The sequence below is a fragment of the Triturus cristatus genome, chromosome 8 (assembly GCF_964204655.1).
Source record: "Triturus cristatus chromosome 8, aTriCri1.1, whole genome shotgun sequence".
Taxonomy (NCBI): Eukaryota; Metazoa; Chordata; class Amphibia; order Caudata; family Salamandridae; genus Triturus; species Triturus cristatus.
In genome coordinates, this window is record NC_140591.1 from 810,059,367 (window position 1) to 810,083,247 (window position 23,881).

The 23,881-nt window shown below is 51.1% G+C and overlaps 1 protein-coding gene across 1 annotated transcript in view; it reads left to right on the forward strand.

Annotated features, from left to right (window-relative positions):
* The window catches only part of PCCA (propionyl-CoA carboxylase subunit alpha), a 2,516,110-nt gene that overhangs the window by 1,441,112 nt on the left and 1,051,117 nt on the right, over window positions 1–23,881 (forward strand). The window contains exon 18 of the mRNA XM_085622263.1: window positions 14,367–14,469. Coding sequence (XP_085478389.1) covers window positions 14,367–14,469 — 103 coding nt within the window. The remainder of the gene's footprint in view (window positions 1–14,366; window positions 14,470–23,881) is intronic.

Consider the following 23,881-nt stretch of genomic DNA (forward strand, 5'->3'; position numbering starts at 1 on the left):
GGCCCCGGCGCCGTTGGAGGCTCTGGCCCCGACGCCGCAGGTCCCCGAGGGGCCCGAGCCTGGGCCCCCATCGACGCCGGTCGACCTCGTTACGCCTCCTCCGCCGGCTCCGGTCGACGTCGATCCCCGGTTCAGCCCCTGTCCGGTCCCGACGCCGATGCGGCGCCGCCCGACGCCGCATCTGACGCCGCTAGAGACCCATATCGTCTATCGACCGGCTCCGATCATTCCTCCTGTTTACCAGGAATCGGATGACGGGGGCGACTGGGAGGGGTCTGATGACCCTATGGCCCTTCAGAGCCAACTTGCACAGGACTGGGCAGATGAACTGGGGGAGGCCAGTGGGTTGGATACCTCTCCGGACACTGGATTCATCTCTCCTCCGACTGTGGCTTCGGAGGAGGGTGCAGCTTTTTCTGTGGTGCTTCGCAAGGCGGCCGAAGCCCTTGGGCTTGAGCTGCCTGCCGTGGCTGTGAGGACTAACATCCTCACTGAGGTGCTTCAGTCTGCCGCATGCTCCACTGAGCCTCTGCTGTTATTCAATGAGGCCCTCACTGACGTTCTGCAGGGCACCTGGTCCAAGCCCTCCACAGTCCCTCCTGTGGATAGGAACGTTGCCAGGCGCCACCGCCCTGCTCCGGGCGACCCCAGTTTTCTGTCCCAACACCCCACCCCCGAGAGTCTGGTTATCCAGGCCTCTACCTCCCAATCCTCCTTCCCGTCCGCTCCTCCGGACCGGGATTCCAAAAGACTGGAACAGATTGGTAAGAAGCTGTTCTCTTCGCTCAGTTTGGGCCTGCGGTCTTTGAACACCGCCTGTCTCTTGGACCGTTATTCCCACTCTCTGTGGGATGCGGTGGAGGACGTGCTGCCACTGTGCCCGGAGGAGGCCCGGGCGCGGCTTTCCTCGGCCCTGGCCGATGGGAGAGATGCAGCGCGCCATGCAATCCGATGTGGACTCGACACTACAGACTCGCTGGGTGGGGCGTTTTCTACCACAGTAGCGCTTCGACGTCACGCCTGGCTGCGGTCCACGTCTTTTTCAGGGGATGTCCAGAGCACCCTCATGGACATGCCTTTTGATGGCGCTCGCCTTTTTGGTGACAAAGCGGACAGTGCGCTGGCTCGCTTCAAGGACTCCCGGGCTACGGCCACGTCCTTGGGCCTCTCGGCCCCGCGGCCACAAACTTCTGCTTTTCGCTCCTTTCGTGGCCAAGGAAGGGGCACCTCCTCACGTCCGCCTAGCCACTGGACGCAGAACCAGCCTGCACGCGGTCACGGACGTGGTTTCCGCCGAGGCGGTACCGGAGGACGACGCGGTCAGTCCACATCCACCCCGGCAGCATCCGCCTCAAAGCCTTCCTAGTCCAAGCTTTCAGGCCCATTCCACGCCAGTGGGCGGCAGAGTTCGCCATCACCTGCTCCACTGGCGTTCCATCACGTCGGACAGGTGGGTGCTGCAAATCGTCCGAAGGGGCTACTCCCTCCCCTTCGAGACGACCCCTCCAGCCATGCCACCGCAGCACCACCGTATCTCGGGAATCATTTGAATCTTCTCCACGAGGAAGTTTCGGCCCTCTTGGCCAAGGGGGCCGTCGAGCGCGTTACGAGCCCAGAAGTAGGTCGTGGTTGTTATTCCCACTACTTTCTGGTTCCCTAGAAGGGCAAAGGGGGCCTACGCCCTATCTTGGACCTCCGGAACGTCAATGCCTTCCTCCGGAGGGAACGGTTCAAAATGTTGACTTTGGCTCAGGTTCTAGCTGCCCTAGACCCTGGAGACTGGATGGTAGCGTTGGACTTGCAGGACGCATATTTCCACATCCCCGTCCTGCCGGCCCACCGGCGTTACCTGCGGTTCACGGTGGGTCAGGAGCACTTTCAGTTCACCGTGCTCCCCTTCGGCCTTACCAGTGCCCCTCGGGTGTTCACGAAAGTGATGGCGGTGGTCGCAGCTCATCTGCGCAGATCAGGGGTTCCAGTCTTCCCCTATCTCGACGACTGGTTGTTGAAGGCGGGCTCGCCCCAGGCAGTCGTCTCCCACCTCCAGACTACGGCGGATCTCCTGCATTTGCTGGGGTTTGCCATCAACGTGCCGAAGTCACACCTGAGCCCCTCTCAGAAGCTCCTCTTCATCGGAGCGGTTCTCGATTCGGCGCAGTTCCGGGTCCATCCACCGGAGCAGCGGGTCCGGGATATACAGGCCCTGATTCCCATCTTTCGGCCTCTATCCTGGGTTTCGGTCAGGCTAGTGTTGCGGCTTCTGGGGCTGATGGCCTCCTGCATCCTACTAGTGCATCACGCCAGGCGGCGCATGCCTGGCTCTGCAGTGGGACTTGAAGTTTCAGTGGGCCCAGCATCACGACAACCTGTCCGACCATGTCTTGATCTCGGAGGGCACTGCACAGCAGTTGCAGTGGTGGCTCACGGACCGCGATTGGGTCACGGGCAAGAGCCTCTCCCTACCCCTACCGGAGCATGTCGTAGTGACGGATGCGTCCCTCCTGGGATGGGGTGGCCATATGGGAGAGGCGGAGATCAGAGGCCTCTGGTCTCCGGCGGAGTCTCGCCTCCACATCAACTTGTTGGAGCTGCGAGCGATCCGACTTGCACTGAAAGCCTTCCTTCCCTCTGTCCGGGGAAGTGTCGTGCAGGTGTTCACGGACCACACCACCGCCATGTGGTATTGCAACAAACAGGGCGGGGTGGGGTCGTGGACCCTTTGTCAGGAGTCTCTGCGCCTCTGGACATGGCTGGAACACCAGGGCGTCACCCGGGTGGTTCAACATCTGGCGGGCTCTCTGAACGCCAGAGCAGACGAACTCAGTCGCCGGTGCATGATGGATCACGAATGGCGTCTGAACTCCGAGGTGGCGCAAGGTCTCTTTCAGCAGTGGGGAGAGCCTTGGTTAGATCTATTCGCCACCGACGAGAACGCGCAATGTCAGCAGTTCTGCGTGTTGGAATTTCCAAGGCGGCACTCGCTCGGCGACGCTTTTCGTCGCGAGTGGAGTTGCGGTCTGTTGTACGCCTTTCCGCCTATACCACTTCTGCCCAGAGTGCTGAAGAAGATCAGGCGCGACCGGGCCCAAGTCATCTTGGTGGCTCCGGATTGGGCACGAAGGTACTGGTATGCCGAGCTACTCAGTATGTTGACCGATCCTCCGATACGTCTGCCCCTTCGGAAGGATCTTCTGTCGCAGCAGCAGGGGACGGTCCTCCACCCGAACCTGTCCAGCCTCCACCTCCATGCGTGGAGATTGACCGGCGGCAGTTGATGCCATTTGACTTGCCTCCTGAAGTTTGTGATATCATTCTGGCAGCCAGGCGTCCCTCCACAAAGACGGTATACGCCTGCCGGTGGAACAAATTTGTGGCATGGTGCACAGCAAAGGCTGTGGATCCCCTCTCCGCCCCTCTTTCTGAGGTTCTCCTCTTTCTTCTTTCTTTGGCCCGGCAGGGCTCTGCCCTGGGCACCTTGACAGGTTATCTTGCTGCTCTCTCTGCCTTCTTACGGCTTCCAGATCAGCCCTCTCTTTTCAAGTCCCCTGTAGTGTCACGCTTTCTTAAAGGCATTACTCACACGTTTCCTCCTGTCCCTTTCGTAATGCCTCAGTGGGACTTGAATCTTGTCTTGAAATTCCTGATGTGCGCTCCCTTTGAGCCTCTTCACAATTGTCCTCTTCGTCTTCTAACTCTTAAGACTGCTTTCCTGGTAGCCATCACCTCGGCTAGACGGGTGAGTGAGCTCCAGGCTCTATCGTCCAAGCCTCCTTTTCTATCTGTTCATCCGGACAAGGTTGTCCTTCGGCCTCGTCCTTCTTTTCTACCGAAAGTGGTGACCCCCTTTTATCTTGGGCAATCTGTCACCTTGCCCACCTTCTTTTCGCCTCCGCATCCTTCCAAAGAGGAAGAGCGGCTCCACCGTCTGGACCCAAAACGTGCGCTCTCCTTTTATTTGGACCGCACTAAACAGTTCCGAGTGGACGACCAGCTTTTCGTTGGCTACGTGGGTGCAAAGAAGGGCAAAGCTGTACACAAACGGACCATCTCCCGGTGGGTCGTTTTGTGTATAAAAATCTGTTATTCCTTGGCAAAAAAGGAACCGCCTGTTGGGCTGCGCGCCCATTCTACTCGGGCCACAGCGGCTACTACTGCTTTGGGACGGGGAGTCCCTTTGCAGGACATCTGTCAGGCGGCAACGTGGGCTTCGCTGCACACGTTTGCCAGGCATTATTGCCTAGACAGCCAAGTCCGGAGGGATGGCTTCTTTGGCCGTTCTGTCCTCCAGGACTTTCTGGTGTGATCTTGGTTCGCAGACCTACCACCGGGGTTGGTATTGCTTGGGTATCCATTCTAAGGTGAGGAATCTAACTAACGTGTTTCTTTCAGATGAACAAGTTACTTACCTTCGGTAACGATGTATCTGTAAGAAACATTAGTTAGTTAGATTCCTCACCGACCCACCCATCCTCCCCGTTCTCCGAACTGCCATCTAGGGTTAAGGCTATCCCTTTCAGGGCCCTAGAATTTTTTGGCACCAGTGTCGGTCTCCTGCATGGCTCTGCATTCCTGGCGCGGAAGGCTATGTACAAGAACTGACGTCAGCGCGCGAGGGCGGCGTCTAAGTACTCCGACGTCATTCCGGCGCACGACGCCGACGACGGACGCTGAGCCGCAGACGACGCCTAGCGACGCGCAAGGGGTATTGCTGACGAAAAATCTTCTGGATCCAGTCTGACGCCTGGGGATATTCTAAGGTGAGGAATCTAACTAACTAATGTTTCTTACAGATACATTGTTACCGAAGGTAAGTCGCTTGTTCTACGGGTCCTGGGGGATCAGCAGCCACCAGGTCGATGGTGAATCCGCGGCCTCGGGTCAACAGCCTACATCTCAGGCCCTTGGGGGGCTCGGGCAGTGTAACTGGTCCAGGGGAGGAGAAGGGCCCAGCCACTCGCGGCACAGGACCCCTGCAGCACCACGGGCTGCGCCGCAGCATCAGGTGGGGGAGCAGGTGAGTCAGCCTCTCAAGTCCCTTGGCTGACACCCCATAGCTGTTAGCCTTTGGGCATAAATAAAGCCATTCACGGTTCCCCCCCTCAGGATCAGTCCTGCGGAAGGCACTGGGGTCAGGCTCCGATGGGCAGGCGGCTCAGACGTTCCCAGGTGGGGTCAGCAGCCACGAGGTCGATGATAAGGCCGCAGTCTCCAGTCAGCAGCCGGCAGTTCAGCCTCCTCCAGCTGACATCCGGTGTGCTTTCAAGAGACTTCCATGGGCAGGGATGTTTCTGCTTAGTTGCACAAGTCAGGGAGTCATCTAGGAATGTCCATGGCAGTAAAGCTGTCAGATATCCAACGGATTAGAAGTGTTTAGAGCGTAGCAGAGCTAAAAAGCTGCTGCCATGATGGCCTTCCAAGCCACTGTTTTTTTTCCGATGTTTTGTCTATTCTTTTTTTTAGATTTTCACCTCGTGTGAAGGGTATCACCCAAGAAACTGTCTGGTTTCAAACCATGTGGGGCTTATTGGTGACAATTCCCCTCACTTGATGTGTTTTTGGTGCCATACATCCAAGGTGCTGAGGTAGCGATCCCTCAAGCTCTTCACTGCCCAATGTCAGTCGACTCCACGATGTTCGAGGTTCCGTTTGCGCAGAAGGTTCCAGGAGCGTTTGCGGCGCCCCTCCCAGTGTTCATTGTCGGGTAAATCCTACAAACACAAGAAGTCGAAGAGGTCTTCAACTTCACTGCGTCCGTTGAACTCTTCTATCGCAACCCAAGGGCGTTGGCACTCCAGGTACCACCATACCTCGGGACCAGAACCTGGGTCCGTTACACACTTCCCTGATATTCGCTGAACCGTAGCAACCTCGCCCCACTGAAAAGAGTTTTCTGAGTCTATGCGCCTCATACTTGGATGAACCGGCCCCTACGGGTTCACCTTCAGCGCAGTCATGTGCCCCACAGATCCAGATTCAGTACTGAAGTTCTTTAAGGACAGCAGAGCTACAGCCAGGTCCTTGGGCTTGTCTATGGCCCCTTGTCAACCCTAGTCTGCCTTCCAACCCTTACATGGCCCCTGAAGGGGGTCTCCAACTGCGCCCTTAGCCTCCCAGTCACCACGGCTAACAAGATTCCCAGCCTTTACATGGTCAAGGGCATGAGTCCCAAAGACAGCGTGGGACAGGTGGCCAGTTGTAGAGTCAGTCCACCACTCTCCCACCAGCCGCTGCCTCCAAGCCTCTTTAGTTGGCCCTCCGACCATCATAGGCATCATGGTCATCCAGTGGGAGGCTGGATATGGCATCACCTACCTCACTAGCGGTCAGTGACATCAGACCGCTGGGTTCTTCAGATCGTCCAAAGCGGCTATTCCCTCCCCTTTGTGACTACTCAGCCACCTATGCCACACACTTATGATCGGCTGACGGAGGGCCATCTTTCCTTACTCCATCAAGAAGTGCGGGCTCTCTTGGCCCAGCCAGCTATAGAGACGGTGCCTGCATCACAAATAAGTTGCGTTGTTATTCCCGCTACTTTTTAGTGCCAAAGAAGGACGGAGGACTTCATCCTATCCTAGATCTGTGCCTTCTCAACCTCTTTTTGAGGAAAGGGAAATTCAAAATGGTCACGCTCGCCGAAGTTCTGTCTTCTTTCTACCCAGTAGATTTGGATGGTTGCATTGGACTTGCAGGATGTATATTTCCACATGCCCGTCCTGCCTGCCCACAGACTCCCCCTGCAATTTACAGAGGGAAAAAGCACTTTAAGTTTGCTGTGCTCCCTTTCGCCCTTACCAGAGCCCCTCGAGTGTTCACGGAAGTGATGGTGGTGGTGGCAGCTCATCTGCGGAGGTTGGCGTTTCCAGTCTTCCCCTACCTCAATGATTGGCTAAATGAAGACAGGTTCACCTCAAGCACTTGTCTCCCACCTTTAGACTACAGTGAACCTTCTGCATTCACTGGGGTTCACTATCAACATGCTGAAGTCACATCTGATTTCTTCTCAAACGCTTCTTTTCATCAGAGCCATTCTGGATGCAGTGCTGTTTTGCTCCTATCCTCTCAAGTGGCAAGTCCAGGGTATTAAAGCTATGAATCTGATGTTTCAGCCCCTGTTCTGGATTTCGGTAAGACTGACTCAGAAGACTGTTGGGCCTCATGGCCTCCTGCATCTTGTTTATTAACTCATGCCCATTGGCATATGCGGGTTCTGCGGTGGGACTTGAAGTCCCAGTGGGCACAGCATAAGGGAATGTCTCCATCATGGTTCAGATCTTGGGTGAACTGCAAAAGGTCTGCAATGGTGGCTAACGAACTACGATTGGGTCAGTGGTATGCCCCTCTCCCTTCCCCTACTGGAGAGGACTGTAGTGACAGAAACATCACTCATGAAGGGGTGGGGGTTGTAGACCCTTTGTCAAAAGCCCTGGACAAGGCTGGAATGTTAGGGCAGTCCTGCCAAGTGTCACATGACGCTAACGCTTTTCAGTGTGGTGTTCCGCATCACCGCACTGAAATGCATTGTCACGCATTTTGACCACTCTCTGCTGATGCGCTGAAACTGGCTTAACGCCAGGGTGCTAGCGCGCGGCAGGACTCCAGGAGACAGAGTAATTGACATTGGAGCCCGTGCGTGCCCAAATTGAAATATGCTGCCTGCCCTTCAATCATGCTTGTTAGCAGTGCTACAATGTTGCAAAACTGTGCAGGCTGCAGAGTGCTGGCTCCCACCGCGGCGCTGACCACAAGACAGAGTGAGTCATGATGTGAGAGACTCACCCTGCCCAATTAAATTACCGGGAACCCGGGGCCTGCCCTCTCAGAGAGACAAGTCTGCGTTAACTGTCTGTGCTGGCGCCAATTACCTCACGTCCTGTAGTTGGAAGCAGGAAGTGTGAGGCTCGTCTGTAAGAAGAAGCCGCCGGCGGTGGCGGGACTCTGAGTCGCAGAGTCTCACACGATCATGGCAGCGCTGCATGAGAAGGTCCTGTGGCTGCATCGGGCACGCTGTATGTGCTGGGAGAGGCGCTGCAGTGTGCACACTGCCACAGGCATGTGCATCGCCGTCCGACGAGAGGCAGGCGCACAGCATGTCACCCCCGCCGTGCGGCTCAGCGCCTGGGACACCGCCGTCACCCATGGCTAGCAGAGAGAAGTTGAAGACAATAGTAAGCACTAGAAGTACTAGCACTCGTCCTCATTCTGTCTGAGGAAGCCTGCAGTGCTCAGTGCTGCCTGTTTAGAAGTTTCCCTCGTCTTCAATGCATGATTTTTGCTTCCGAGAAAGTGTCACTCATAATTGCTGAAATGTCACTCATAATTTCACTGAAATTATGAAAATGTAAGAAATGGCAATCTGAAACCTTGGCAGCTATGTTAGGGCATTTCCCTGGTGGTTCAGCACCTGGTGGTATCACTGAACACCCGAACGCATGAACTGAGCCGAAGATGACTAGCGAATTATGAATGGTGTCACCATCTAGAGGTGGTTCAAGGTCTCTTTCAGCAGTCGGAGAGTGCTGTTTAGATCTGTTCGCCACTGTCGAGAAAGTACAATGTCAGCAGTTTTGCACGCTGAAGTTTCCAAGCCGACTCCTGCCTGGAGACGCTTTTCATCTCAAGTGGAGCTCTGGCCTCCTATTTGCCTTTCTGTCAATACCACTCCTGCCCACAGTTCTCAAGAAGATCAGGAATGACTGAGCCCAAGTCATTCTGATGGCTCCAGATTGGGCACGGGAAGTCTGGTTTCCAAAGCTGTTGAGCATGTCCATTGGTCCTCCAGTCAGGCTACCTCTTCTAGAGGATCTTCTGTCGCAGCAACAGAGGAGGATTCGTCACCAGAACCTGAGCACTCTCCTCCTTTGTGCGTGGAGATTGATCGGTGACAGCTGACACCTTTTGACCTTCCTCACAAAGTCTGTAAAGTTAATCTGGCAGCCAAGTTCATGTCATGGTGTGATTCATGATGTGATTCCCACAATGTCGACCACTCACGTCACCTTTATCACAAGTTCCCTTGTTTGCATTTTCATTGGCCCAGCAGGGCTCTGCTTTGGGCATAGTTAAGGATTACCTTCCTGCCATCTCGGCATTCTTGCAGTTGCTGGACTGACCTTCCCTTTTTAAGTTACATGTTGTAACGAGGTTCCTAAAAGGCCTGCCGCATCTGTTTCCACCTAGGCACTTCATCATGCCTCAGTAAGACTTCAACCTTGTCTTCACCTTTCTCATGTGTGCACCATTCGAGCCTCTGCACATTTGTCCTCTTAGGCTCCTAACAATAAAAACTGTCATTTTAGTGGCCATAACATCGGCCAGAATGGTCAGCAAACTGCAAGCGCCCTCTACACACTCTCTTTACACCACACAAGCTGGTCCTCTGGGCATGTGCATCCTTCCTACCGAAGGTTGCGTCTCCCTGCCATGTAGGCCAGAACATTGCCTACTTTCTTTGCTCCACCCCATCTCTCCAAAGAGGAGAGACTCCACCATCTGGACCTAAAAAAAGCGTTGTCATGCTACCATGACTGCACAAGATCGTTCTGGGTGGACGATCAACACTTCGTAAGCTATATGTGATCAAATAAGGGGAAGACAATAAAAAAAAGATAGCTTTCTCACAATGAATTGTCCTGTGTATTGAGATCAGCTACGCATAGGCCAAGAAGCACCCCCCCCCCCCAAAAAAGGCTTGCTGACTAACTCTACCAGAGCCAAGGCTGCGACCACTGCTTTAGTGTGTGGCGTACTGGTCCCGGACATCTGCCAGGCAGCACCGCAGACTTCACTGCACACGTTCATAAAGCACTACCGCGTGGACTGTCGGGTCTATCGTGATGGGCACTTCACCCTTTCAGTCCTGCAGGATTTTCTAATCTGATTTATTATCTATTCTAAGGTAAGGAATCTGTAGCTAGAAGTCTCTATCAGATGAACAAGTTACTTACCTTTAGTAATGCCTTATCTAGTAGAGGCTCTGTCTAGTAGAGGCTTTATCTAACCGCAGATTGCTCACCAACCCTCCCGTTCTCCCCGCTCTGCAAAACAAATACGGTGTAGGGAACACCCTTTTAAGGGCCTTAGTTTGTCACACCAATTGTCTGTGCTTATCGTGGTTCCGTGTTCCTTGCATGGAAAGTCACAAAAGTAACTGACATCAGCGCGCCGATGAGGCACATATATAGGTACTGCGCATATCACTTCCAGAGCGGACACTGGCACGTGGAGCCGAATTAAACCACCTACAGGCAATCAGAGGGTACTGCTTAAGTAATCGTCCAGATCCAGTCTGATGCCTGGCAATAATGCTAAGGTAAGGAATCTGTGGCTAGAGCATCTCTACCAGATAAGGTGTTACAGAAGGTAAGTAACTTGCTCTTCTGTTGCTGCTTTCTACGTGCTGTGTGACTCATTTTGAGCTTGCCAAAGCTTTTGACTTACGGGCCAAGGTCACTCTGAAGAGACTGTGGTTTCCGGAGTTATACTCTGCTACAAATTAGTATTGCATGTCCAGTGCGCTTTGAGTTTAAGATGTGGGTTAGTGAATGGTTTGACAGACCAATCTTTAGTAATCTCTTGTTGCATTCTTCTTTTCTGCCTATCCTAGATAGGTAATGCTTCTAAAGGTTTAGACAACTTGAAACGCTCTATGAAGAATAGTATATAGGCGATGTTACCTACTTACAGTGGTTGCTCAGATCTATATTCATTATCTTGCTTTCCATCTTATTCTTCCACTTACCCCGTTAACTTCTATTGTGGTATTTCATCAAGGTAGAGCTGATTTGTAGTACTCGTTATTCACATTTCCTTCCCGGTGGATTTGCTTGATCTATGGAGGCATTATAACATTCTACTGATGAAGTTCTTTCTAATGTTGAAGACCACGGTACAACAGCGAAAACCTACATGAACAGCAGTATTTTGAGGTTTAGCATTTCAAGTTATTAACTTTTCCTTTTGTACAGTTCATCAGCCATCGATTGTCTGGGATTACATAGTATTCATGTTTTTGCTTACTAGCCACAGCACATGCTCAGAAAATAGAGAAACTGATATAGGCAACTTAAAGGGCATCGCCTCCTAAATGTGATACATTTGGCCCTTTAGGGAGGTGGGTACAAGTTTCCAGCCTTAGCCGTTCAATTTAAGGTCTGGCGTGAACCTAGACTTTTTGATTTTGCTAAAATTATATTGGTAATAAGCTTAAGTGGGCTTTCAGCCCGTCCTCTACATCTATTGCTCTGTTATTGTATCATTTACATTTTTCTTGCACCCACTACAGAATACAACATGGGCAGTAAGTCAGCTCATTTTTGCCTCTGGCTAACTTCACTATGATTAACTGCTTATTTCACTTTTACAATGAGCACATCCACACACAAAGTAATTCCCTTAAGTGCCGGGTACTGCTATGGCAGTGTGCGATTTTTTTCTTGTTGATTATTTTTTATTTTATTTTTTATTTGGGAGAACCTACGAAATCTTTTTGCTTTTATCCAATGTTGTTGTTTTCAGTTTTTAAGATTGAGGAGGGCTCTGCAGCTTCCCCAACAGGTTTTGCTAAAACCATGACAAAACAAGACAAAAGGGTGGCTGCCAACGCCAGACATATTCTTTGACATTGCTTGTTGTATATAGAAAGCAGTCTGAGAATCTTTTTCGGCTGTATTTTAGCTTCCTTTTGAAAACAGTCTTTAAGTGCATTCTGTGATCAGGTCTTCTGCCCTTCCTTTGTGCAATTTATGGAAAGGAGCCTAGTCTTTTTCTGCTTTTGCAGCTGCTTGTAAGTGCAGCGAAGGGAGCTGGACCCCCTATGCATATAAAAAAACAAGCATTTGCAATGCAATGGTCTCGGCATTGTTAAAGTTAGAGCTAATGGCATTGCTCATGACATTATTTTTGTTTATATTTTTGTTTTTCAAACATTTAAAGAAACGGCATTGTTATTTACAATGTCAATAGCTGAATCACTCTCAAATGCGAGACCTATTGCATTTGCACCCACACAGAGCCCAACACAAAGCCACCCACACACACAGAGCCACCCACAGAGCCACTCACATAGAGCAATCCACACACAAATAGAGCCACCTACACACACACACACGCAGTAGCCCACTGACCTATTTACATTATGTGCACTTTGTGATCTGCATGGTACATGTTCTTTGCTGAAGGCACATTAACCCTATGTGCTACCTTTCCAGGAGTCAAAGCTTCCACTAGACAAAACTCCGATCTCTCTCTAGGAAGAACATTAAACACCAGAGTCATCATGACATACAGTATACTGTATTTCAGCAATCTGGCACCCCCTACTTAAAGTCTCACCTTGCTCTTAACAGTCACATGGAAACCCTGCAAGGTTTGCACCCTAATAATAGGTCTCCCACCCTCTGTAACTCGACAGCCCTTTATTTGAGACTGGAATTAATTTTCCGGTAATACTCCTTTCACAGACGTCTTCTGTTCGTATTCACAGGAGAGCGAAGAACCGCAGCTTTGGGGACACCAAGGTACTCACAACCAATCATATAAGAACAAACATATCGGATTAGTCATCGGAAAGTGTGCATACCTTGTATTGGTTAGGGAACCCCTTATATGATTGGAGAAAGAAGAGTTATTGTTGGTCATTCATTGGACACGAGGCCTTTGAAGCTGTGCAGTGGCTCGCCACTGGCCTAATAAACGCATGTCAGTTGTTTATTGGCTGAGTATTGTGACGTGTACGTACCCTGCTTCAGAAATTTCCACCCTGCTTCAGAAATTTCCACTGTAGTACAGCAAATCTCCTTCCTTCAGATGGACTCCCCGCTGCTTTGCATCAGGACTTGACCAGCCTCTCTTTCAGCCTGTCTGTCTGAATCGGCTCGCTGATAGTGTGAACAGAATCGCAGCACGTGATCAAAATCACCAGAAGGCGGCCTTAGGCTAAACGGACTAACAGCTCCGCCCCAAAGCAGCTTCTGTGACGATTTCCGTTGCCGAAAGCCACCCGGCTCGTACACCAAGAGTATGTTACTTCCTGCATGTCTTCCGTCCCAGCTGCGTAGCAGTGTAGCTTGCATTGGGAAGCTTTAGTTCCCAGGAGTACTAAGGTCTTGTAAATGCCGTGGATAAAGTTCGAGCCAAAGCTGACTGTTAATGTAAATGGAATGTGGTTTTCCGCGACTGTATAACATCGGCACAGCAGGCTTTGTAATCTGAATTGGCGATGTGCTGAAAAGGCTCGAGTGCCGTACGTGTTTCAGGCACCAAGCCAGGCCTCTTGGTAGTTAGCTGCCCCTCACTGTAACGCAGCCTCTAAGACATTTGTGCGTGCCGGTCTCAGGCCAACCTCCCACCTACCAGATGTTTTGAAAATAGCGCTCCACAAAGTTCTAATCACTTCGGCGCCAGCCTGAGAGGACAGGGGGGAGGAGACCAGAGCAGCAGCCGAACACGGGAGCTGAGAGCAGGGGGAGAGGACGCCATTAACACCACCACCTTTCTCCGAGGTCAAGCAGAAATGCCTCGGAGAAACGCAGCGGCGTTTTCGGATTCGGGGGCGTGTTTTTCTTTCTCTCCTCTTGCCATTGGCTGGAATGTTTACATTCCAGAGGAGTGAAAGAAAGTAAAAAACACGCCCCCGAATCCGAAAAAGACGGGGCTTCTTTGGAGAGACAAAGCTCTTCTCCAATGGCTGACCAGCATTTAAGAGGCCAGCCAATGGAGAAGAGGGAAGAAGAGGGGTGGGTTAAAGCCCCACTTCTAAAACATTAAATCTCGCGAGCGAGACTGCGCAAGCGCAGCCTTCGCTAGTCGAGACCTAAAAAGCATAATTTTGAAACAGTAAACAGTGCCCAAGTGCAGTCCCCAGCAAGTAAATGCTGGTGATGGGCTTTGTATTTTCTTTTTTTTTTAAATGGAACAGGGGTCTGTGCGTTTGTTTCAGGCTATGTTTTTCAACACACTTGTTTTTTTCTGGATGCTGATACAGCCCGAAACTGAGTTAGATGATTTTATTTTAAAAGTATCGCTAAAGGGTAGGAATAGCAATGTTAGATCCTCCTTATATAAAAAGGGCGATATAAGTACAAGGCTCGCCCGAGTCATTTGTGTAAAAAAACAAAAAAAACAGCTAATAAATTGCATCTCTAAACATGATAATCGCCTCGTATGTATTTTTCTTTCCGTATGCACATGCATCTTAGTGTTTCAAGTTACATTTTTATGGATAATTGTTGTGTGTACTGCGGTGTTGAAGTGAAATGTGATTAAGGTGATGACTGTTTTTGGCATAAGGCATTGTTTGGTGTTGAGGTCAAAAGATGATCCTTTTGTCTTGACGCACACGACTTTCTTTTTCATTTTCAAACCAGGGCACAGTTTGACAGAACAAGAGAAAAATGAGCTGCTGGCAACTGCGGTGTCTTTGTATGTTGCTGCACAGCAGAGATCACAACGGTTCCTGGAGAGTCCCAGGTAGGATATTTTAGTTCAGCACATTTGCTGGACACCTTCGTCAAAAGCATCACCTAGTTCACAGATAAGTGCGTCGAGAAACAGCATGGCATTGTAATAATGGTTCTAATTAAATTTTCTTTTAATTAATGGTGCTTTAGTTTAAAATTGGTTCATGCTTTTTTTCGCCCCATCCCCCTTCCCCTGAGACATAAAAGGTAAGAAGAGATAGAAGTACATCTGGTGTTTTTTGTATGCACACCAATAACACATTAATAACAAACCACACATTTAAAATTGTTAAAAGCCTAGAAGGGCATAATGTCTAGTTTGTGGTTGAAAAAGAATATTCCCTCAGGAAAAATCAGTTATATAGAATTGAAAGTGAATTCGCAAGTAATTACATTAGATAGATTCAAACATGAAAATGTTTTTTTTGGCATTTTACTCTGGTCTTGAGGTAGAAATATGAACTCCCTCTCACAATTTTAACTGGCATTTTGTCTGTTATCCCGCTGAGGCATTGCTCCCTTGCCAGGGCATATAATTTAAATCTTTTCATACCTTTCTTTGACTTGACATCCGCCATCTTGTGCTAGACATGGACCGTGACAGTTCAGAGCGCTTCTTACAAGGTTTGTTTACCGAGTGGCATGTTAATATAACTGGAATATAAATTATATTTGTTGAGTAGCAGGAATCTGCTAACAGTGCTCACATACGGCCTGTGACTGACCTAGTCTCATGAAAGAACTGCCATATTTTTATTTTTTACTTTTTTTAACAATAATGTTTGGATGTAACTTTGGGTGATAGCCAGTCAGAACAGAGGGGTTATGTCTGGACTGTGTAAACGCTGTTGTGAGAAATTATTCGTTTAGGTCAGACATTTAATGTAAAGCTTTATCATTATCCTGAGAAATGTCTCTTACTATACAAATCCTCAGTTAAACCTGTGTCTATTTTAATGTGCTTCTTGAGACACTGTTTAGAGCACTACATTTTGTCGGAGCGAAATATATGAATGATTTGTTTTTCCGGTTTTGCTATGAAAAGGGACTGCTGCTTACTCTTTAGATACATTTTAATTGTACTTTCAATTTATCACGCATTTGACTTCCCTGGCATTGCTTAGTGTTAAGTCTGTTCTCTCTTTCTTCCTCAAATAGCAACCTTTTGCATATTGTGTTTTTGGAGAAAACAATAAAAAAAGAGCGAGGGTTCTATTCACAAAGGTAAATTTACTCATGAAGATATACTCATATGTAAATTTACTCTTGCACCTTGGTCTGAGTCTACCCCTTTTCATTGATTATGTTTCCGATTGCAGTTTTATACCTACATTAAGAAATGAATGTCCCCACCTGCAAAAATCAGAGGGTGGAGACATAAAGAATTTTCGATTGTAAAGTGCATACTTTTTCACATGAATTCGGAAATCTCCCAGTGAGAAAGTATAAGGAAGAATGATGTTTATTCTTTTTTTTTTTTAAACAACATAGTAAGCATTTTAATGTAAAATAAAAATGTGCATTAATTTAACATTATTATTAACCTAGAACTAATAAAATAAAATGTTACAGCACATTAGCTCATCAAATTAAATAATGGTCCAAATCTTCTGTTTACCTCCGCATAGCGCCAAGATGCTCCTGCCGAAGTGACCTTGCGCTTTATAAATGCATAAATCAAATCAAATTAAATGTTTATAAATATATAAAATATATTATTGTAATTTATCAAATATTATTTTTAGTCCAGTTTTTAAAAAAGACCTCTCTAGCTGTCGGAACCCTATTCAGAGGGCCATGGGTCAGACTAGAGCTACTGGGCACAACTGTGGGGGGGTTGAGGTCTTTTACTCCTGATGTTCAGGGTCCCGACCTACTATAGGCTCTGAGCAACTGGACCAAATACTCCTTCAGCACTTGACTCTCAGTGGTGGCCTGGGTGAGTCCAGTTTGTGGGGGGTGTAAACGCAAGGTTTACTTGGAAACAAGCCTCAAAACATGCTCACGAACCTCAATAAATTAATATCCAACCAGATACAAACACAAAGTGAAAGGTGTTACACCACAAAAAGTATACACAGTCCTCATAAGGCTGGCACTCTAGCATTTTTAGGGTAAGATCTTGAGTCCCACTTTCTTTCATAAGGATGGCAGTTATTCCCCGTTTACAGGCTAGGCTCCGCCAGTGAGTACAAGTCTTAGAAGCTCCGCAAGAACTTTTTAAAAGTCAAACTGTCCCCATTCTATATCAATTCAGTCAAAGAAAGTTCCCCCCTGAGACCTGGCAGCACGGTAATCAGTCTTCTCAGTGGCTCAGCAGTGAGCAGATGTCTGGATGCTGTATGTGAAGCAGGAGGCATCCACAGTGCTCCTCCGGTCATACGGTAAGTCTTCCTAAGTCCAGCAGCAGGTCGTTGAGTCGATACTCTGCTTCCAGAGATAGCAACCTCCTATGGTTAACTGTCTCACACTGCTTCAGGGTTCTGGCCCTCTCTCATTACTGTGGTCCACACCTGGCATATACAGGTCACGAAGAGTTGCTGTTAAACCTGTCAGCCTCGGGCAGTCTTCCCCCAAACTTTTTGCCTTCCTCCTCCATTTTTCCTGACCTCGTTTTTGCTGGCCTTAGGACTCCATACACTTTACCACTGCTAACCAATGCTAAAGTGCTTGTGCTCTCGTCTCTAAATATGGTAACATTTGCTTATATCCAATTGGCATATTTAATGTACTTCTACCTCTGAAAGAGACACGTTAGTGATAGATTCCTTACCTTAGAATATCCCCAGGCGTCAGACTGGATCCGGAAAGTTTTTCATCAGCAGTACCCCTGTGCGTCGGTAGGTGTTGTCATACGGCTCTGCGTACGTCGCTGGCATCGTATCCGCCAAAATGACGTTGTTGGAGCTACTTAGACGCGCCCACGCGCGCTGACGTCAGTTCTTTCTTTTTCCACGCCAGCAAGCGCAGAGAGTGGTACCCCTAGTTAATATTTTAACTTGGTTTTTGAGAACTTGTTTCTCTTGTTTTGTCGAGTACTCGACTCCTGGTTCAGTAGGGATGCCCGGGTTTAAGTCCTGTAGGGCCTGCCGTCGGAATATGTCGGTGGCAGAACCGCATGACGTGTGTCTCTTCAGCTTGGGGCACGCCCATTACCCCGAGGCGGGCCGTGATTGTCGGGCCATGGTGCTGAAAGCTTTGCGGGAGCATTCCCAAAAGTTGTTGGAGGTCCGACAATCGGTTCCGCGCGCTCGAGGTCCTGTTCCCTTGGGAGGTCGAGGGACCGGTCGCGAAGCTGACACCATCGCTTGTCAGATTCGGGGACAGGTAAGTCACGGCGCCATAAGAAGTCCAAGAAGCGACGTCGCTCTTCGTCTACCCCTCACCGGTCATGGGACGCGGTGGAGGGGGCGGGCGGTCACTCCTCTGCGGCTCTGATGGAGCCTCCGTTGTTGCCTGCGGCCTACCTGCCCTTCCTGGGCCCGCACGCGACTTCGGAGGAAATACAGGTCTTCCTGTCAGCCATGGGCCGTTTGTTCGCCCCATCGGGTCCATCCGGAGCGCCTTCGGGCCTGTTGGGGGGTTCTGCCCCCGTGCCGCCGCCTTTGGCCCCGCTACGCTGGCACGATCCCCTGCGGCGCCACCGGCTCCGGCATCGGCGGTGCCAGACTGCATTGATCCTGGATTGGTCTACTACCTCCTGATTCCAATTCCAGGTGGGGAGTTTTTCCCATTTCCCCAGGCATCTCTTCCTTACCGGTCTCTTCCAGAGCCGGCGGATGAAAGGGAGTACTGGGAGGGGTCTGAGGACCCTCTTGCAGCTCAATGTGAGGATGAACCGGACTGGGTGGGTGATATAAAAGGTCCAGGCGATCTGGATTTCTCTCCACACCCTGGTACCCTGTCCCCTTCTTCCGTGGCTAACGGAGGAGGTTGGGATTTTTTCTGTTGTGTCGCAAAGGGCGGCTGAGGCTCTTAACCTCGAGCTCCCTTCTGTGCCTATCGGGACCAATCTCCTGACTGAGGTGCTGCTGCCAGCGTCGTCCTCCGCGGAGCCGGTGCTGCCCTTCAACAACGCCCTTACTGACATCCTGGTAAGCACCTGGAACACGCCTAACACAGGGGTTCCTGTGGATAAGGGTGTAGCACGCCGCCATCGCCCGGCGCCTGGCAACCCCAGTTTTTTCACACAACACCCAACGCCTCAGAGTTTGGTTGGCCAGGCCTCTGCCTCTCCGAGCGCATTCTCTTCTGCTCCTCCGGACAAGGAATCTAAGAAACAGAAGCAATTTGGCAACAAGATTTTCACTTCTGCCAGTTCCGGATTAAGGGCTGTGAATACTGAGTGCCTATTGGGCCGCTACTCACATTCTATGTGGGACACCGTAGCACAGGTGCTGCCTCAGTGCCCTGTGGAAGCTCGGGCGGTGCTCTCCCAGGCTATTACCGAGGGGAGAGATCTGCCAAATTCACTATCTGTTGTGGACTTGACATGGCCGACTCCCTCGGCAGGGCTCTTTCCACAACGGTGACGCTCCGCCGTTACGCTTGGCTCCGAACTACTGGCTTTTCCGGGGATGTCCAGAACACTCTGTTGGACATGCCCTTTGATGGCACACTCCTCTTTGGTGTCGAGGCGGATAGCACCTTGGAACGCTTCAAGGACTCTCCTACTACGGCCCAGTCCTTGGGTCTCGCCACCACACACGCTCCCTCGGGGACTGCTTTTTGCACTTTTTGAGGTCAGGGTCGAGGCGCCCAACCGCGTTCCTTTCAGAACCGCCGGCCAACGCAACCGCAACCTCAGCGCATTCGCTGTCGTGGGGCCCGCCGTGGTGGGTCCCGGGGCCAGGGGGCGGGTCAGTCCACCACCGCCCCTGCCATCACCGCCTCAAAACCTTCCTAGTCCGGTGTTTCAGGCCCACCAGACGCCAGTGGGCGGCAGGAATCGCCATCACCTCCCCCACTGGCGCACTATCACTTTGGACAGGTGGGTTCTCCAGAGACTTCAAAGGGGCTACTCCCTCCCCTTCGAGTGTACTCCTCCAGCCATGCCACCTCAGTGCCACCGCATGTCGGGGGATCACTTGGCACTTCTCCAGCAGGAAGTTGTGGCCCTCTTGGCCAAGGGGGCCATCGAGCACGTTCCAACGCCAGAAGTAGGTCGTGGTTGTTACTCCCACTACTTCCTGGTTCCAAAGAAGGACAAGGGCCTGCGTCCTATCTTAAACCTCCGGAACATCAATCACTTCCTCCGGAAGGAGAAGTTCAAGATGCTTTCGCTTGCTTAGGTCTTGTCTGCCCTGGACCCGCAAGACTGGCTGGTAGCGTTGGACTTGCAGGATGCTTATTTTCATATCCCCATCCTGCCGGCCCACCGGCGTTACCTACGGTTCACAGTAGTCCACGAGCATTTTCAGTTCATCGTGCTCCCATTCGGCCTTACCAGCACCCCTCGGGTGTTCACGAAAGTGATGGCGGTGGTCGCAGCTCATCTGCGCAGATCGGGGGTTTCAGTCTTCTCCTATCTCGACGACTGGCTGTTAAAGGCGGGCTCGCCCCAGGCAGTCGTCTACCACCTCCAGACTACAGCCGACCTCCTGCATTTGCTGGGGTTTTCCATCAATGTGCTGAAGTCGCACCTGATTCACTCTCAGAAGCTCCTCTTCATCGGAGCGGTTCTGGATACGGCGCAGTTTCGGGTTTATCCTCCCGAACAGCGAGTCCGGGACATTCGTGCTATGATTCCGATCTTTCGGCCCTGGTCCCGGGTTTCGGTCTGGAAGACCCTGAGGCTGCTGGGCCTCGTGCCTCCTGCATCCTGCTCATCAATCATGCCAGGTGGCATATGCAGGCTTTGCAGTTGGACCTGAAGTTACAGTGAGCGCAGCATCGGGGAAACCAGATCTCGGAGGGCACTGCACAGGACTTTTAGTGGTGGCTCACGGACCAGCGTTGGGTCAGCGGCAGATCCCTCTCTCTTCCCCAACCGGAGAACACAGTGGTGACGGACGCGTCCCTTCTGGGATGGGGCGGCCACATGGCAGAGGTGGAGATCAGAGGCCTCTGGTATCCGGCGGAGTCCAAGCTCCATATCAACCTTTTGGAGCTCAGGGCGATCCTACTTGCACTGAAAGCATTCCTTCCCTCTGTCAAGGGGAGAGTAATGCAGGTGTTCACGGACAACACCACCGCCATGTGGTACTGCAACAAGCAAGGCGGGGTGGGGTCGTGGACCCTATGTCAGGAGGCTCTGCATCTCTGGACATGGCTGGAACGTCAAGGCATTTCCTTGGCGGTTCAACACTTGGCAGGCTCTTTGAACGCCAGGGCGGACGAACTCAGCCGCAGGTGCAAGTTGGATCGCGAATGGCGTCTTCACTCGGAGGTGGCACAAGGTCTCTTTCAGCAGTGGGGAGAACCTTGGTTGGATCTATTCGCCACCGAAGAGAACGCGCAATGTCAGCAGTTCTGCGCGTTCGAGTTTCCAAGGCAGCACTCGCTCGGAGACTCTTTTTGTCGCGAGTGGAGTTGCGGTCTGTTGTACGCCTTTCCACCTATACCACTTCTACCCAGAGTGCTGAAGAAATTCAAATGCGACGGGGCCCAAGTCATTCTTGTGGCTCCGGACTGAGCTTGAAGAGTTTGGTATCCTGAGCTACTCAGTATGAGCGTGGATCCCCCTATACGACTGCCTCTTCGGGAGGATCTCCTGTTGCAGCAACAGGGGACGGTCCTCCACCCGAACATGTCCAGCCTCCACCTCCTTGCGTGGAGAGTGAGCGGCGTGGAGAGTGAGCGGCGACAGTTGATTCCATTTGACTTGCCTCCTGAAGTCTGTAATGTGATTCTGGCAGCCAGGCGTCCCTCGACTAAAACTGTATACGCCTGCCGGTGGAAGAAGTTTGTGGCATGGTGCACGGAATAAGCTGTGGATCCTCTTTTTGCCCCTCTTTCTGAGGTCCTTTTATTCCTTCTCTCTTTGGCCCAGCAAGGCTCTGCTCTGGGCACTATCAAGGGCTACCTTTCTGCTCTTTCGGCCTTTCTTAGGCTGCCTGATCAGCCCTCTCTTTTCAAGTCCCCAGTTGTTAATAGATTTCTCAAAGCCATTACTCACCTTTTCCCTCCTATTCCTTTTGTGATGCTTAATATGGGACTTGAATCTGGTTCTCACATACTTGATGTGCGCTCCCTTTGAGTCTCTTCATAACTGTCCTTTGCGGTTATTAACATTGAAAACTGTCTCCCTGGTGGCCATCACCTCCGCTCGGCGGGTGAGTGAGCTCCAGTCTCTTTTTTGTAAACCTCCTTTCCTGGCGATTCATCCGGACCACGTTGTGCTTCAACTGTGTCCCTCCTTTCTACCAAAAGTAGTTTCTGCCTTTCATCTCGGGCAAACTGTCACTCTGCCCACTTTCTTTCCACCTCCGCACCCTTCATGAGAAGAGGAGAGGCTCCACCGTCTGGACCCAAAACGTGCGCTTTCGTTTTATCTCAACCGCACACAACAGTTCCGGGTGGATGACCAGCTCTTTGTTGGCTATGTGGGCACCAAGAAAGGCCGGGCTGTGCACAAGCTGACTATCTGCCGATGGGTTGTCCTGTGTCACCCACCTAATTAGCCCCTTAAACTTGTCTCAACATCCCAACCAACACGGGAAAGAACGTCACTCAAGCCCTCGTCACCAGCCGCCTCGACTATGGCGCAACGTCCTCTACACCAGAATCTCCATCAAGCTCCTCAGAAGTTTTCAGACCATACAGAACACTACAGCCAGACTCATCTTGGACTTCTCCAAACGAACCCACATCGCCCCCTACCTGAGAGACCTCCACTGGCTCCCTATCTAGAAAAGATGCCAGTTGAAGATTCTCACAAGCGCCTATAAAGCCCTCAATGACCTAGAACCTGCCTACTTCAACCATCGACTGAACTTCCACTAACCTGCTAGACACCTACACTCCTCTTCTCACCCTCGCATACTCCCCATCTCACATCCGCCGCACCCACTGCTCCTTCTCCTACATCACAGCCAAGACCTGCAATGATCTCCCCCTCCAGCTCCATACGTCCCACTCGCTGGCAGACTTCAGAAAAAGACTCAAGACCTGGCTCTTCAACTGAGACACTACGTCCAGATACCCTTAGGGGTAACTGAGTTGCACTTTGCAAATGCTGATTAATTTATTGTTTGATTTGGCCTTACCATTGCCCCTCGGGTGTTCACCAAGGTGATGGTGGTGGTTGCAACTCATCTGCAAAGACCAGGGGTGCCAGTCTTTCTGTATCTCAACGACTGGCTGTAGAAGACGGGTTCGCCCCAGGTTGTCGTCTCCCACCTCCAGACTATGGCGAGCCTCCTGCACTCCCTGGGGTTCACTAGCAACGTGCTGAAGTCACATCTGACTCAGTTTGAGATGCTCCCTTTCATCAGAGCTGTTCTGGACACAGTGCAGTTTCGGGCTTACCCTCCCAAGTGGCGAGTCCAGGATATTCAGGCTATGATACCGATCTTTCAGCCTCTATCCTGGATTTTGGTTTGGCAGACCTTTTGGGACTCATGGCCTCCTGCATCCTGGTTGTGACACATGCCCAATGGCATATGGGGGCACTGCAGTGGGACCTGAAGATCCGATGGACACACCATCAGGGAACCTCTATGCCTTGGTCCAGATCTTAGAGGGAACTGCAATGGACCTGCAGTGATGGCTTACGAACCACGATTGGTTCAGCAGCAGACCCCTCTCCCTTCCCCAACCAGAGCTGATGGTAGCTACAGATGTGTCACTCCTGGGTGGGATAGGTGGCCATCTAGGAGAGGTAGAGACCAGGGGACACTGGTCTCCGGTAGAATCCGGACTCCACATCAACCTGCTTGAGCTCCAATGCGATCTGACTGGCATTGAAAGCCTTTCTACCCTCCATCGAAGGAAGGCTAGTGCAGGTATTCACAGACAACACCACCGCCATGTGGTAGTGCAACAAACAGGGCAGCGTGGGGTCATTGACCATTTGGCAAGAGGCTCTGTGCCTCTGGATATGGCTGGAACAGCAGGGCATAGCTCTGGTGTCTCAACACCTGGCAGGTTCCCTGAATGCCAGAGCCGACGAACTTAGCTATCGGTGCCTAGCAGATCATGAATGGCATCTCCACCGGGAGGTGGTGCAAGGTCTCTTTCAGCAGTGGGAAGAGCCTTGATTATAGCTGTTTGCCGCCGTCGAGAACACGAAATGTCGGCAGTTTTGTGCACAGAGGTTTCTAAGGTGGCTCTCACTCGGAGGTGCTTTTCGTCTTGAGTGGAGCTCAGGCCTCCTGTACGGCTTTCCGCCCATACCACTTCTTCTCAGTTTTCTTAAGAAGATCAGGAACGACTGGGCCCAAGTCAATCTTGTGGCTCTTGATGGGGCACGGAGAGTTTAG